The sequence below is a fragment of the Chrysochloris asiatica genome, unplaced genomic scaffold (assembly GCF_000296735.1).
Source record: "Chrysochloris asiatica unplaced genomic scaffold, ChrAsi1.0 scaffold00206, whole genome shotgun sequence".
Taxonomy (NCBI): Eukaryota; Metazoa; Chordata; class Mammalia; order Afrosoricida; family Chrysochloridae; genus Chrysochloris; species Chrysochloris asiatica.
Genome location: NW_006408724.1, coordinates 2,814,881 through 2,829,843, shown reverse-complemented (window position 1 = coordinate 2,829,843; position 14,963 = coordinate 2,814,881). Strand labels below are relative to the sequence as shown.

General features: G+C 38.9%; 1 protein-coding gene across 1 annotated transcript in view; it reads left to right on the top strand.

Moving 5' to 3' along the window:
• The window catches only part of ITGA8 (integrin, alpha 8), a 296,933-nt gene that overhangs the window by 181,206 nt on the left and 100,764 nt on the right, over window positions 1-14,963 (top strand). The window contains exons 16-20 of the mRNA XM_006872605.1: window positions 2,572-2,627; window positions 3,289-3,443; window positions 5,004-5,141; window positions 5,631-5,698; window positions 7,022-7,169. Coding sequence (XP_006872667.1) covers window positions 2,572-2,627; window positions 3,289-3,443; window positions 5,004-5,141; window positions 5,631-5,698; window positions 7,022-7,169 — 565 coding nt within the window. The remainder of the gene's footprint in view (window positions 1-2,571; window positions 2,628-3,288; window positions 3,444-5,003; window positions 5,142-5,630; window positions 5,699-7,021; window positions 7,170-14,963) is intronic.

The window sequence follows — 14,963 nt, the reverse complement described above, 5'->3', positions numbered from 1 at the left end:
TTTTAGTTTCTCACTTGAATGTGTCAAGTGATGGCTCAGAGTATCAGAAGATGAAAATTAAACAGCTGGTTTAGTCTAGAATAGTCTCTCTGGTGCTTTTAACATTTATTCTGAGAATTCAGCTCAGTCTCCCAAAATGATTGAAAGGCATCTGTTGATTTTTGTTGCTGTAAGTTTCATCTGTATTTGATATAACCTTGTATTGTACATCTGAAAACTATTATGTAGACTCTAACTGACAAATAATTCTTCATCCCCTTGTATGTGGATTTCTGTGTCTTTCAAGCAGCTGTGAGGTTTTATAAAGTACAGTCTGATATTGGCATTTATAAATTGGAAAAAGAAGAAAAACCCACTAAGTAAATGTTAAAGTAACTATATTAACCACTTAGAAAAATAAAGATAATTATTTAGGGAATGTTTTAATTTTATAAGTGTAAGTCAGTAATACTCACTTTTCAAATTTGAAAAACACTTTTCAGAAATGTAGAACTTTATATAAAAATCTTTGATATTTGCTACCACATATCAAAGTCCTGGTGTGGTGCTATAGGATTAAAAACTAGAAGAAGCCTGATCTTAAGGTCAACAGTTCAAACTCACCAGTCACTCCTCAGAAATCCTGTACAAGGTCGCTCGCTGTGAGTCGGAGCTGACTCAATAACACTTAACAAGAAACAGTAACAGTATCATTAAAATAGGATTGAATTGGTCAATGTGAAAAATTAATTGTTGTATAATTTTAAAGTTTCACATTGATCGCTTTTTTTCTGCATTATACCTGGTTATTAAACAAAGAACATAGTTATATTGTAGAATCATCATTCCATCTATGCATTAGGTTAGAAGTAATGTTAAAGCATTATACAATGTGTGGTTCTGCCTTGTGACCATATCAGAACCACTGTAGGCAGAATAGTTTCATTTCTAATTTCTAAGAAGGATCTAAGTTAATTTAGTGGTTTGGGTTTGGATCAGACTTTGCATTATAACAATAAACAGCAGAAAAGTCAATGGATGATTTTTACACATAGCCAACTATTTCTGAAAAAAAAAAATTTAAAAACTCCAATGTTGAAAGCCAGACCAGCTATAAAATGTAAAGATAGGATTAGCTCTTTTTCTTTCTTGAATAATTCAAATGAAGTAGAAATGGGTTGGAATTTATGATTTCTCTGGGGAAATGGTTTAAACACTTGTAATAGTACTGACATCTCAGGAAACTTTTGGCTTAATGGTATGTGGCAAATTATTTACCCTGAAGGAAGACATTGACTGAGGTCATGGTAGATCTATGAATCCCAGATGTGACACATTTTCATTATGTTTGACACAGGAAGCTGACACATAATTAAAGTATGATTAGGGATTCTTTACTCCTTTTGAATTCTTTAGAAATATTCGATCATACTATAGTATTTTATTAGTAAAAGCTTTACAGCTGTCATTAACTCATATTTAAGCATGTGCTTGTATTTTCACCTTCTCAGAAATATAAAAAGGGCCCATCTCTAATGCTGGGTTAGAAATTTTTCAAGGAGTGACACATGCAGCAATGTCAGGCTGAGACAAGAGGCTACTTTTCATTCCCTCCACTGCCGTAGACCTGGCTCATGCACAAGCCATGGGAGACATTTCCTTGGATTGTGTTCTGGGCATGCTCAAGGCAAAGCTATAAAGTACTTCTTATGTCTGTCTACCCTATTTCAGTAGTCTTCTTACTCCATATTATTGTGCCTACCTCGTTGAGACTGGCTTGGCTTTGTAGGAAAAATACTGGATTACTAACTACAAGGTCGGCAGTTCAAACCCACCAGCTGTTCCTCAGAAACCCTATACAATATTGCTAGGAGTTGGAACCAACTTGACAGCACTTAAAAAGTTTGAGACAGCCCTCCAAGCTCCTTATTTCTTCCTTTCCTCCCTCTTTTCTAGTATTTCTGTCTCAGGTCTTCCCCTGCCTAGAGCAAATCCATTTTCCTTCCAGAAAAAGATACGTGATGCAGAGTTAATCCCAAAATGGTCTTCCCATCTTCTCAGCATGAGTTCCAAATTCTGTAACATGACTTTCAAAAGCCTGTGTCCTACTCATAGTCAAGCCAACCTTAACCACCTATGGTTTCCCCATCACACTTCATACACCAACCATGTTTGAAGTTCCTTAGTTCCTCAAATACTATCATGCTTGTGTACACCTCTAGTCCTTAGCACTCACTGTCTGCCTACTGTATGCCTTCTCCTCCCCTGCCTGGAACACATAAGATACTCATTAGTATTTATTGAATGAAGGCAACATATAACTGATTAATTGACCTGTTGATTGAGTCATTAGTCTCTTAATGATATATTTGAGTATCGCCTTCCAGTGTAATAATGTCACCTGTCTTAATAGTTTATATTAGCATTGCATGTTGGGATATAGTTATATCATAAAAATATGTGTGTGTATATTTAGAGAAACATAAAGGAAAAAGGACTTACTCATTTTATCTGGGGTGAGGTAAAGGAAGAGTTCTACTTCTGATTCAAAAGTTTATTAACCAGTAATTTATTGATTCTTATTTTCCATAGCTTTTCTTTAAGAGTATGTGCATCTGTAACAGGCCAGAGCATTTCAAACACAATAGGTGAGCATGTTTTCATTTTTACATTCTTATGCTATACTAAGAAAATTGAACAGTAAGCGTTTCTCTGCACAGACGATAAACTACCCTTTACTAATACCAAAATCCCTATTGTATATATGGAACCATCTACATAAATATTGCTTGATTAATTGACATTCATATTATATATAAGACCATATGTAATCATGGGAATATCATGTTTGGTAAGATGGAGGGTCAGAGAAAAAGAGAAAGACCCCAGTGGGATGGATTGGCAAAGTGGCAGCATCAATGGGCTCAAGCGTGGCAACAATTGTGAGGTTGTCCCAGGATTTGGCAGTGTTTTGTTCTCCTGTGCATAGGGTTGCTATGAGTCTGTACCAACTCAGTGGCACCTAACAACAACAACTCTGGGGAAATGACAACTTGTATTAAAAATTATAAAAATATGTTTGCTTTGGTTAATTTGGAAAGTATTTTACAAAAAAAAAAAAAGCAAAAAAACCTTTCAAACTATGTATCATTTTTCAGCCCAACTGAAAAATGTTTCATTTTTCAGCCCAACTGTGAAAAAATGTTTCCCAAATAAGCAATTTGAGATAATAAATCTTATCTCTCTATGGTACAGCATTGCATTCACTGAGTATTTTTTTCTTTCCTGGTTGTATTTTATGTCCTTTAGGCCTGAAGACTGAGGTGCAATTAGATTCATTGAAACAAAAAGGAGCCATTAAACGAACGCTCTTCCTGGACAGCCACCAGTCCCATCTTGTTTTCCTTCTCTTAATGAAGAGACAGAAAGCCCTCCAGTGCCAGGACTTTATCGTTTACCTTCGAGTACGTATTCTAGAAGTTACTTCTCTGGTCTCTAACACTCAAATCCAAATTCCAACCATTTCTCTCCATCCCCCTATCATGTTTGACTACGTAGATCTGCATCTATTTTCATTTTTAGATGAGCAAACTTAAGAGCGCTCATGGTCTTCTTGATCCTTCCTTCAACTAACCCTCTAATCTCTAAGTCTTATTTTTTTATTGGAAAAAGTATCTTGGTAAAGGTACTCAACTCAAGCAATTTTCATTCCTAACTACCCTTTTGTTGTTGTTTGTTGTAAGTGCCATCGAGTCGTTTTCGACTCATAGTGACCCTGTATATGGTTTCTAAGGAGCAGCTGGTGAGCTTGAGCTGTCAGCGTTTTGGTTCAAACTGACCTTGTAGTCCAGCACACTAATCCACCGTGCCACACTGGGACTCCTTAAATACCCCTACTCTTCACAGAACATAAGAGTTCAGCACAATTTATTTGAATTTTTATCTTATGTGAATATGTTTTCTCAAATCTTATTAATGTATGTTTCAGAGACAACTCAGGAAAAATTTTAGTGTTGATATTTAGGCATTCAAAGTCTTTATTTAAAATGTTTTTTTGTTATTATATATCATAAATATTTTTTTACAAGAATTCGAAAACCCACCACACAATTAAAAAACCCCCAATAATTATACAATAATAGGTCATCTTTCCCTTGCCAACTTTGAGATGGTACCACTCTTTCTCATTTTCTTCCCTCCTCTAAGGGAGTTTAAGTGAGGGGGCAACACAGTCTAGAATGAGCAATCAGATATAATGACCCTCACTCATATCTTACCATGAGTGGCACACAACTGCAGGGAGACATGCCTGCTACACAGTCTGAAGTGGTCCTGTGTTCGAGGTGCTTCCTGCTTGGTGCCAACCCTCAGTCACGGAGTTTTGGTTCTTTTTCTGAGGGAACTTCAAATGTGTTGAAGATGTTTTGAAGTTCGTGTAAGCAAGGGCTTAGTGTAAAGAGATGATAAGAGAGTCAAGATGTTTTCTTCTTTTGTGCCCAAGAAGACTCACAGATTCTGCCTACTCCATGAAAATAAAAATCCTAATTCATGTTTCTTTTAAGGACATTTGTGTTGTGTATGTGTATGTGTGTATGTATGAGTCCTAGTATGGTGCTGTGGGTTAATACACAGGACTGCAATGTCAGTTTGAACCGCAAGGTCGTCAGTTCAAGCTCACCAGGGTCACTATGAGTTGAAACCAACTCCACAGCACTTAACTATATATGTGTATATTTTTTACTTTGCAACTGTGTGGATCACTGAAGATCTGGGGAACCTGAATATTACCTCTAAGAGCATACGCCAGTGAACCCCCGGCTCTAAATGACTTCATCTCTGAACATAGATGGATTCTGGTGGCTGCCATATACCAATAAATCAGCATGTGTCTAAGCCTGCTGCCATGATAATTGCTTCATTATTCACTTTCATTGACTACAGTCAAATGTTGTCTGCCTTTCACATACTAACATCTTGCAACCATTTCATGGAGTCTTTCTTGAGTTTGTGATTATTTTCCCTAGGATGAAACTGAATTCCGAGATAAATTATCTCCAATCAACATTCGTTTGAATTACAGTTTGGATGAATCCACCTTTAAAGAAGGCTTGGCAGTGAAACCAATACTGAACCATTACAGAGAAAACACAGTTAGAGAACAGGTGGGTCTCTGACTATTTCTGATGTTCATTCTCAAGCAGGCACCAAGTATTGTTCCTTTGACCTTGAGACCAAAGCTAGCCCTTTTGTTTGCATTCCTGCACACAAACATGTAGCAGTTGGGGGTTTTGCATAACATGTTTCCTGAAACACTGCTATCGTTGTGTTTTCAGAAGCCCTTCCCCTTGTAGAACCGAGATTTAATTTGTTCAGAATGTGGCCATAATGGAAGCAAGGCAGCCTGTAATCCTCAAAACATTGCCAGAGTAACATTCTTTGTAGCCATTTTAGGATGAATTGGAGTTGGGCTATTATGTAAACTATATTGGGAGGTCACTGGGTGACATAGGGTGAACATATAGCTCTAGAGAATCATGCATGGTGAAATGCATGCCTTGCTTTTATTTGTGGAATTGTTAGTTATCTTCAAGAACGAGGAATGTGATGCAGGTTTTCCAAGATATCCCTGATGCCTGTTTTGCCCAACACAGGCTCACATCCTGGTGGACTGTGGAGAAGACAATATGTGCATTCCTGACTTGAAGCTGTCAGCTCGACCGTAAGTTTAAATAAATAAACTTGTACATTAGATCTAATGGAACACAGGTGTTTATTTAAAGCTTCTCTGGAGAAAGCACACACTTCCAAGTGCTGGGGGAAAAAAAAATACACGGCATGAAATTCTTGAGCTTGGCTACACTTTGGGTAAGCCTGTGGTTTGGGTCAGTTCTTTGTCATTGGTGTCAAGTGACACACCCTAAGATTTTTAGCCGGTCGTTTTATCTTTCAGCAAATGTGGCGGGGGCGGGGTGGAAATGTTTTCTTTCTTAAAAGTAAACTCATCTATCCGGTGTCTCAGGTTCTATTTACATTTGTGCCTCAGTCAAGTAGATGAAGGATGCAGGAGGGTTGATCCGATCTACACTTTAGACGCCCTAGTTTTTGCAGCACCTCAAGACTGTCTTCAGTAATCTCAAAGGCATCTGTAAAATTGTCAAAACAAAATCAATTTTAATTTACTGCAGAAAAATTGCTTTAATTAGTACTTTCTGCAATAAAGCAGAAGTCACCCTAAAATCAAGTAAGAATCAAAGGACTTCATGAATGCCAGCAATGGGGTCACCAGTCAGTCCAGTGTTGGTTATTGTATTACTTTTTATTACTGAAAGAAATGATATTAATGGTAAATAATGATTTTGTTACTGAAAGAAATGATGATGGTAAAACATCCTTTGGTAGAAAACACAGCTCTGTGCTCCCTTTCAGCCTAGAAACTATCTTGCTGCCAGTATTTGCAATCTGCTAACCTCCCATAGGGACTTTTCCCAAACTTTACAATTTAGCAAGTGTCAAAAGCAATAGCTTTAAGTAAAAGTCAGAAGTGGAATAGGCATTTCCAAATGTTGGGTCAGTTTGAAGCGAATCAAATTTCTTCACAATCCTCTATCAGCTATTTAGGATCGCTTAGTTTTCAACCTGTTTCTTGTTGCTAATAGTCTTTTCATTACACGTCTACCCAACTGATTTTCTTCTTCATTCTCCCTCTCCCTTGCCTTGCTCATTTTCTTCCTAATGGATATTTTAATTGGTGTGTCTGAACTGCCTCATAGCAGCTCATGAGGCAGTTGTTAACATTGCAGGAATGGTGCTAGCAAGCTGTGAAGTATGTTGGTAGCTGGAATTAAACCACAGTGAGAGGATTTACACCGCTAAAATGGGCATACATTACAAATCATGTACACCATCCCTCATAATGATCCATTCCCCATTTGTTTCAGTTTAGAATTCGACATACTCCTTTTTCTCCCAGATAAGCACTTTAAGTATATGTGAAGTTAAAAGAGTAAAATACCTAATCATTCTTTTTAAACTGCCTTTATAGAGATAAGCATCAGGTAATCATTGGAGATGAAAACCACCTTATGCTCATAATAAATACAAGAAATGAAGGGGAAGGAGCCTATGAAGCTGAACTCTTTGTAATAATACCAGAAGAAGCAGATTATGTTGGGATCGAACGCAATAACAAGGTAATGCCTGCTAAAATTATTGGAAGTTGTAGAGACCTAGGTCTATGTTTGAAGTCAAATAAATGTTAAATAGGACCATCTTGAGGGTTTGTTCCTAAATAAAAGAGGATAAAATGGTATTTTCCTTTGCTAACCATAACAGAAATGAAACAAGCAGAGGAATGGGCTTAAGTCAGTCGTGTGAATGTTGTTCTTTATCAAGTTGTTATTTTCAGCTACACTTGAGTCTCCTCCAGCTCATGGTAAACTCCCATGTGTGTCAAAGTACAACTGCGCATCAGACGATTTTCAATGGTTGGTTCATCAGAAGTAGACCATCAAGATTTTTTTTCCAGGGAGCCTCTCTGAGTTGATTCAAACTTCCTATGCTTTAGTTAGCCATTTACACCACTCTGGAACTTCTTTCTTTGCCATAGTGCAAAGATAAATTGGCCAAAGATTGACAACTGAGCCAAGGAAGAAAACTGAGTAAAAGAAGAAACTTAACATAGCACTTAATACGCTATATTCCCAAACTGAAAGCTAACCTCTCTAGCTTTTTAGGACTTGTTTTGAGTTTTTCTAAGCCTCAAGCTGGTCTCAGAGGCCTGGTTTCCATTATTGTTTTTAAATGAAGGTCCAACCAATCCCTGCTGAGCATTGATAACAGACTAGACCGGTGCTAGGAAGAAAACATGTTCATTTTTCTTAATTCTTGGTCCACCTTTTTGGGATTTGTGACCAAAAAAATCTGTCTTCCTCATTTGTGAGTCATCAGTGCCATAGCCACTATTTATAGTCTTTCCTTTCATTATCAGAACATTAATCTTTCCACTCGGAGTAACCTCAGGGTTTGTTTTTAATCGCTTGATCTAGAAAACCACAATTAATACATTATAGAAGAATAGTGAAAGTCCTTCCATTTCAGAACTACATAGGCTCACAATTAAGGGCAGAAACCAAGTTTCTTATTTTTCTTATATTCATCACTATACTTCACCCAGGACTAGGTAGATCATAGATGAAAAAAACCCAACCAGGTGCCATCCTTTCCAATGGCTGTGATATTTTAGTGGCAGATGCAGGTCCTTTTTTCAAGGCACAAGGCACCGCTGGATGGTTTTAAAGTGCAACTCCACTTGGTAGTTGAGTGCTTACCAAGTTAGTAGTTTGTAATATCTAGGGCCCCCAGGCACATCTACCATGCATGTCATCGATTCAGTTGAGTCAATTCTGACTCATAGGATGCCTACATGATAGAGTAGAATGGCCCCATATGGGTTTAGGCTGCTATGTCTTTCTTCCACAGAGCAGTTCAAACTGCTAACTTTAGTATGTGACTGAACCCTTAACCAGTGTATCACCAGGAAACCTTAGGCACGTCATTAAAAAACATATACATTTTCAAACCCACTGCCATGAAGTTGATTCTGACTCACAGTGAAGCTTTAAATCTTTACGGGAGCAGACAGCCTCATCTTTGTCTTGCAGAGCAGCTTGTGGGTTTGAATCACCAACCTTGTGGTTAACAGTCCAATGCCTAACAGGCACTTCATTGGAAACTAGCAGGTATATAATAAATTTTTGGTTAAATTAATGTCTATCAGCACATATTTAAAAAGGTATTTTGTTTGTTTGTTAAGTGCCATTGAATTAGTTCCAACTCATAGCAACCCTGTACAGGATTTCCAAGGAGTGGATGTTGGGCTTGAACCGCCGACCTTCCAGTTAGCAGTTCAGTGCATATCCTACAGTGCCACATCAGGATTCCATTTGAGAACTAGTAGACATTTAATAAATTTTTGTTAAATGAATGAGTCCATCTGCACATATGTAAGGAGCGTATGCCTCCTTCGGTCAGCAGTTCAAGCCCATGAGCCACTCCTTAGAAATTCTATACAGGGTTGCTCAGAGTTGGAACCGCCTTCTTGGCACTTAACAGTTTCCAGGCGGGAGCTCATTAACTCCATACGATAAGCACTGGACTGAGAACCACTTGGTCCGACATGTGAGCCTACCAGCCTCTTTGGGAGGAAGATGAGGTTTTCTGCTTCCATAAAGATTTACAGCCTAGGAGACTCTATATAGGATCCCTTTGAGGCAGAACTGAATCAACAGTACATAACAGCAAGCTTCCAAATATCACATACTTTGTGGGATTTGCAACATTGTCATGATTACATAACTTAATGACAGTTTCTCTAAAGGAAAGGAGCTCAGTGACTCTGTAACAAGCACTAGACTGAAAACCACAAGGTCAGTGGTTCAAGCCCACCAGCCCATCCTCAGAAGGAAGATTAGGTTTTCTGAACCTGCAAAAGTTTATAGCCTTGGAAACCCTGTTCAGGGTTGCTGTGAGTTTGAACCAAATATGTAGTGGTTACGAATCAGGCTGCAAACCACAGGGTCAGCAGTTCGAAACTACCAGCTGTTCTGTGGGAGAAAGATGAGGCTTTCTGCTCCTGTAAAGATTTACAGCCTCGGAAACCCTGAACAGGGTCGCTATGAGTTGGAACCAACTCTATGGCATACAAGCACCACCAGCAGTGGTACTTAATAACAAGAACAAGGGAATATAAAATTCCCTAGTCCCACCTCTAATCTCATAGCTATTTTACTCAAATTATCTTCTCAGTAAAAAAAAAAACCTCAGATGAGTAATAATTGTTGTTGTTATTATTAAGTGCAAAGCAACCCTGTATAGCACTTCCAAAGAGTGGCAGATGTGTTTGAAACAAAGACCTTGTGGCTCAAACCAACCTTGTGGACCAGTGCTTATTCTACAGTGCCACACCTGCACTCTGAGCAATAATTACATGTCTTTAAAAGTCATTAAGAGTTTCTGTTGAAAAACATGTGTAGAATAATACTATTGTTAGATTGTTAGTGACTATTTGGTGAATGTTGTTGTTGTTAAGTGGCATTGAGTCAATTCCTACTCATAGTGATCCTGTATAGGGTTTCTAGAGTGGCTGGGGATATTGCACCATCGACCTTATGGTTCAAACTGACTTTGTAGTCCAGTGTGTTAACCTGCAGCGCCACACCAGGATTTGGAGACAGTGGTGAGGTATAGATTTTTGTGGATTTTGTTTTATTTAAAAGAGCAAAATATAATATACTAATATATTAAATACATTTTTAGTCTATCTTAAGGATCTCTGGTGGCATAGTCAACTAAGTGTTGGCATGGTAAGTGAAAGGTCAGTGGATCAAACGTACCAGTTACTCCTCTGGAAAGATGAGGCAGTCTGTTGCCATACAGATTTACAGCCTCAGAAACCCTACAGAGCAATTCTACTCTGTGCCACATGGTCACGATGGGTCACAATCAACTTGACAGCAATGGGTATGGTTTGGTTACTATGGTTGGTCAGTTGGTTGGTTGGTTGTTGAGTGCCATTGAATTGGTTCCAACTCATAGCAGCCCTGTATAGGTTTCTGAGGAGTAGCTGATGGGTTTGAACTGCCAACCTTAAGGTTCATAGCTTAGTGCTGATTGGTTTGGTTACCTAAAAATTAGGTGCAAATTTTACATAATCACAAAGATGAAGTTTAAGTATATTTTTTATTTTTTAATGTTTCAGGGCTCCACTCATACTTGTATCTCAGTTCCCTGTGTGTCTCTCCATCTCCACCCCAGAATCCCTCACCTTCCACCTCCCCATACCAGACTTCATGAAACAAAGCATCTATTCTAGAATGTTCTTCTTTTAGCAAAACATCAAGTTGACTGTTTATTTCAATGCATGAAAAACATGGCAGAGCCTTTATCAATTCCATCTTTGGCTATAAATCTTACAGCAAACATTATCCATAATCACAAATGAATCTGTTTCCCTCTATCAATTTCCCTTGGGCCAAGATTGAGCTCAGTCTTTGAATTTTACATAACTAAACCATATTCTGGTTTCTTCTTTTGTTTTTAAGCAGTCTCAGGTTTGTGTACCTTTGTATTTATACCCAACTCAAGTTCTTTAAAATGTGTTTTTCTTAAAGGAAAAAGCATTAGGTATTATCTGATGGTGAATTTCATGTTTCTTCCATTGAAAACATTCATCTTTTAGAAATTATAGATGCTGGTCATCTTTTTCTCTGCAGACCTTAATTGAGTCAGTCTTTATAATTTCCTGAATTTTTCCAGTAATAAACACCTATGTGTTTCATCTTTGAACTTGTATAATGTAACAGGAAGAAGCTGAGGGTACAAGTGGTTTGCAATTGGCTGGTAACCTAAAGGTTGATGGTTCAAACACACACCCAGCAGCTCTGCGGAAGAAAGGGCTGGTGATCTGCTTTCATAAATATACTGCCAAGAAAACTCTTTGGCGCAGTACTACTTTTAGTGCAGTACTCAGAATTGACTTTATAGCCATGTGTTGTTGGGGGTTTTTGTTTTTTAATGTAATAGAAGCAATAAGAAAAGCAATAAGAATGTAAGAAAGACGAAATCCAAGAATTAGCAAATGGAAACTGGTTTCTGAGTTCTGGTGAAGCAAAAGACAGATCCCAAAGTCTGAGGAGGTGATGCAGGCAAGCAGATGCGAAAACCCTGGTGTCCACACTGGCAAGTTCAGTTCCTGCACCATCTTCCCCATGTAAACCCCTGGAGATCAGACACCGCATTTTACCCACATCAGTGTCTTAATCAGCTCACTGCATGGAGCCAAGAAATGGCATTCATAACATGAAGTGCATTTCCAACCACTGATAAAGTAGCTACAAAAAGTTCATGGAAAAAATGGAATTGAAATGATAATGGAATTTTTCCACAAATTTTTGAAGGCCCCTTGTATATCTTTATCCAATAAGTTCTAAGAAACACATTTGCAGTTGATTGATTTATTAATTTGGATATTAAAGAGCAAAAAGATCTATTCAAAATATTTACAAGTTCAAAACATTGTTGGAAAGTCAAAAGGCAGTTATCTGGTGCGGTCCTGTAGGGTAAACACTGGACTACAAACTGCAAGGTAAGTGGTTCAAATCTGCCAGCTGATCGTTGAAAACCCTACACAGGGTCACTATGAGTCAGAATCGAGTCAGTGATACATAACAAAAACGAGAAACCCTATTTAAATAGCAAATTCACAACCTTACTTCAAGAGTATCTTTATAGGTCACCAAGCCTATCAATTGCCTGTATCCAAGTTTCTGTCTCACTGGCTCTCCAAGGGCATTCTGGTGGTGGCATTCTGGTGGTGGTTGTTGGTAGTATGCCATCAAGTTGGTTCTGACTCATAGTGACCCTGTATAGAGTTTCTGAGGCTGTAAATCTTTAAGGGAGCAGAAAGCCTTATCTTTCTCTTTGGGTGTGGTTGGTGGTCTCAAACTGCCAACTTTGCAGTTAGCAGTCCAGCTCCTAATCCACTATGCTACCAAGGCTCCTTAAGGGCATTCATTCTAATTGCCTGTAATCTGGATCCTATCCTGCCATTTCAGGGGTCTTGTTTCATCAATAGACCCTCCATCCTATATCATCAGCTTCTTCCCAGCTCTACTGGTAAAAAGAATTCTATCATACAGATTCTGTAGGCCAGGAATTTGGTCAGGGAATAGTGGGATGGCTTGTCTTTGCTCCACAATGTTTGGCTCGTCAGTTAAGAAAATTCAAAGGCTGGGGTGACTTGGTGACAGGGTTCAAGAGTCCTCAGGAATCACCTTCACTCACATGTCTTGAGGTTAATACTGGTTCTTAGTGAGGACCTCAGCTGGGCTGTCAGCCAAAATTCCTGTAGATGGCCTCTCTACTGACCCTCTTCAGGCTGACTATCTAGACTTAACTCATAATATGACAGCTGATCACCAAGAGGTATCATCCCAAAAGGGTAGGATGGAAGTACATTTTTTATTATCTAACCTCAGAAGTCCACAGCACCACCCTGCTTTACACTCTGAGTTAAAGAGTTACAAAGACCTGTCTGGACTCAGGCGGAGATCCCCACCCTCCTGAAGGTAGGAATGCCAAATCACATCATAAAAAGGACATATCAAATGGAGGGGGGTGGTATTGTTGTACACATCTTTGGAAAATACAACATGTCCCAGCCATCATTGAATCCTCCCTTGACTCAACGTATCTTCCTGTATCATTCCCTTATCTCTGTACTAGTTTACAAACTTCATTAAGAAGTTTTAGCATTAGTTTGAGTCCTCTGAGAAGCAAATCCTAAGAAGGGATTAAACAGTCAATGATTTTATTATGGAGGAAACTCAGGTGAAAAAATGAGGGCAGGAGCTGGATAAAGCTGGCAGAGCCATCAAATCTCTACAAGTGACCTTGAATCTATCCCCAAGTGAAAGAGAAGGGAAAGAAGCTTAAATGCAAGCAATCCTAGACGACTGTGAAGTCTAGAGAAAGTTCTACAAAGCCCTCCCAAGGGTCTTAGAGTCAAAGGCAGTCATCCAGGGAGTCCCATGCCTTCTTTTATAGTCCTGCTATGCTCAGTCATTGGTGGGAAACAGCCTATAGGAGCTCACGGTATAGGACAGTCAGTGACATATTCATAGTCCAGCTGGGGTCCTGGGTCAATTAGGCTGCTGCCAGGAGAGGTTCTGCAGGCCGCTGCCACAGTTGCTTTCTATTTTGCTTTACCTCCCTCACACTTGCACCTCAACACACTACAGGCTGAATTCTGCCTTCATTGCTATGCTTCATTACTATACTGAAACAACTGTCCAAGCTCACCAAGTTATCTTTGACTTCAAACCTCAAACACATTTCAGCCGTTGCTGTACTTAATTATTCAGCTCTATTTGAATCTGTTGACCAACTTCCCTCTTGAAAGCCTTTTCTCTTTTTTTGCTCTACACATTCTATGTGGATGCTCTCATCCATTCCCATGGATTCAGTTTTGTCTATCATGACTTCTCCCATATTTATATACTTTCAACCAAGAACTCCCCTAAACTTCAGTCCCCAGGCATCTCCACTCAACGTCACCTCACATCCAGCAGGGGCATAACTAGACTTTTCATCATCCTGTACTTTCAGTTCTCCTCCTTTTCTACCTCAGAGAATGGTACCAGCATCCACGTAGATTCTAAAGCCTAATATTACTCTTGCATTTCTCTAGTTCCTATTACTCTCTCCATCCTATTTCTCACTGGTTTCCTCTAGGCTGCCGTGACCACATGTCCAGATTATTGCAAAAGGATACTGTTTATCTCTCCATCTCCATACCACCTCCAGTCTCATCACTGCAAGGAAAATGGACTTTCCACACTGTAAATCTGACCATGTAATTCTTTTGTTTAAAATACTTCACAAGTGTAGGATTGCTTTTAAGGTAAAGTCCAAATCCCTTACACAATTTATAAAGCCTTTAATTATATTACCTCTACTACCATCTTCAGCTGTGCTGTTATTTATTCTTTCCTTTAACCACAACCCCTCCACCACTCACACACACACACACACACACACACACAATTAAACTTCTAAGTTCCTACAATATAGTGCCCATCCACAGAGATTTTGCACTTGCTGTTCCTTCTCCCCGACACATTAACTGTACTTTCTCACCCTTTTTCTTTTACCTAAGGAGCCATGGAGGTACTATGGGCTAAGCATTGGGATCCTAGCCACAAGGTTGGTGTTTCAAATCCACCAGTTGCTCTGTGGGAGAAAAATGAGGCTGTCTGATCTTGTAATGATTTACAGATTTGTACTCATCTGTCAGTTTGTCACACTGTGATGGCATGTGAGTTACTGTGATTCTGGAAGCTATGTCATGGGTATTTTAAATACCACCAGGGTCACCCATGGTGGACATGATTCAGATAAGCTTCCAGAAAAGACAGACTAGGAAGAAA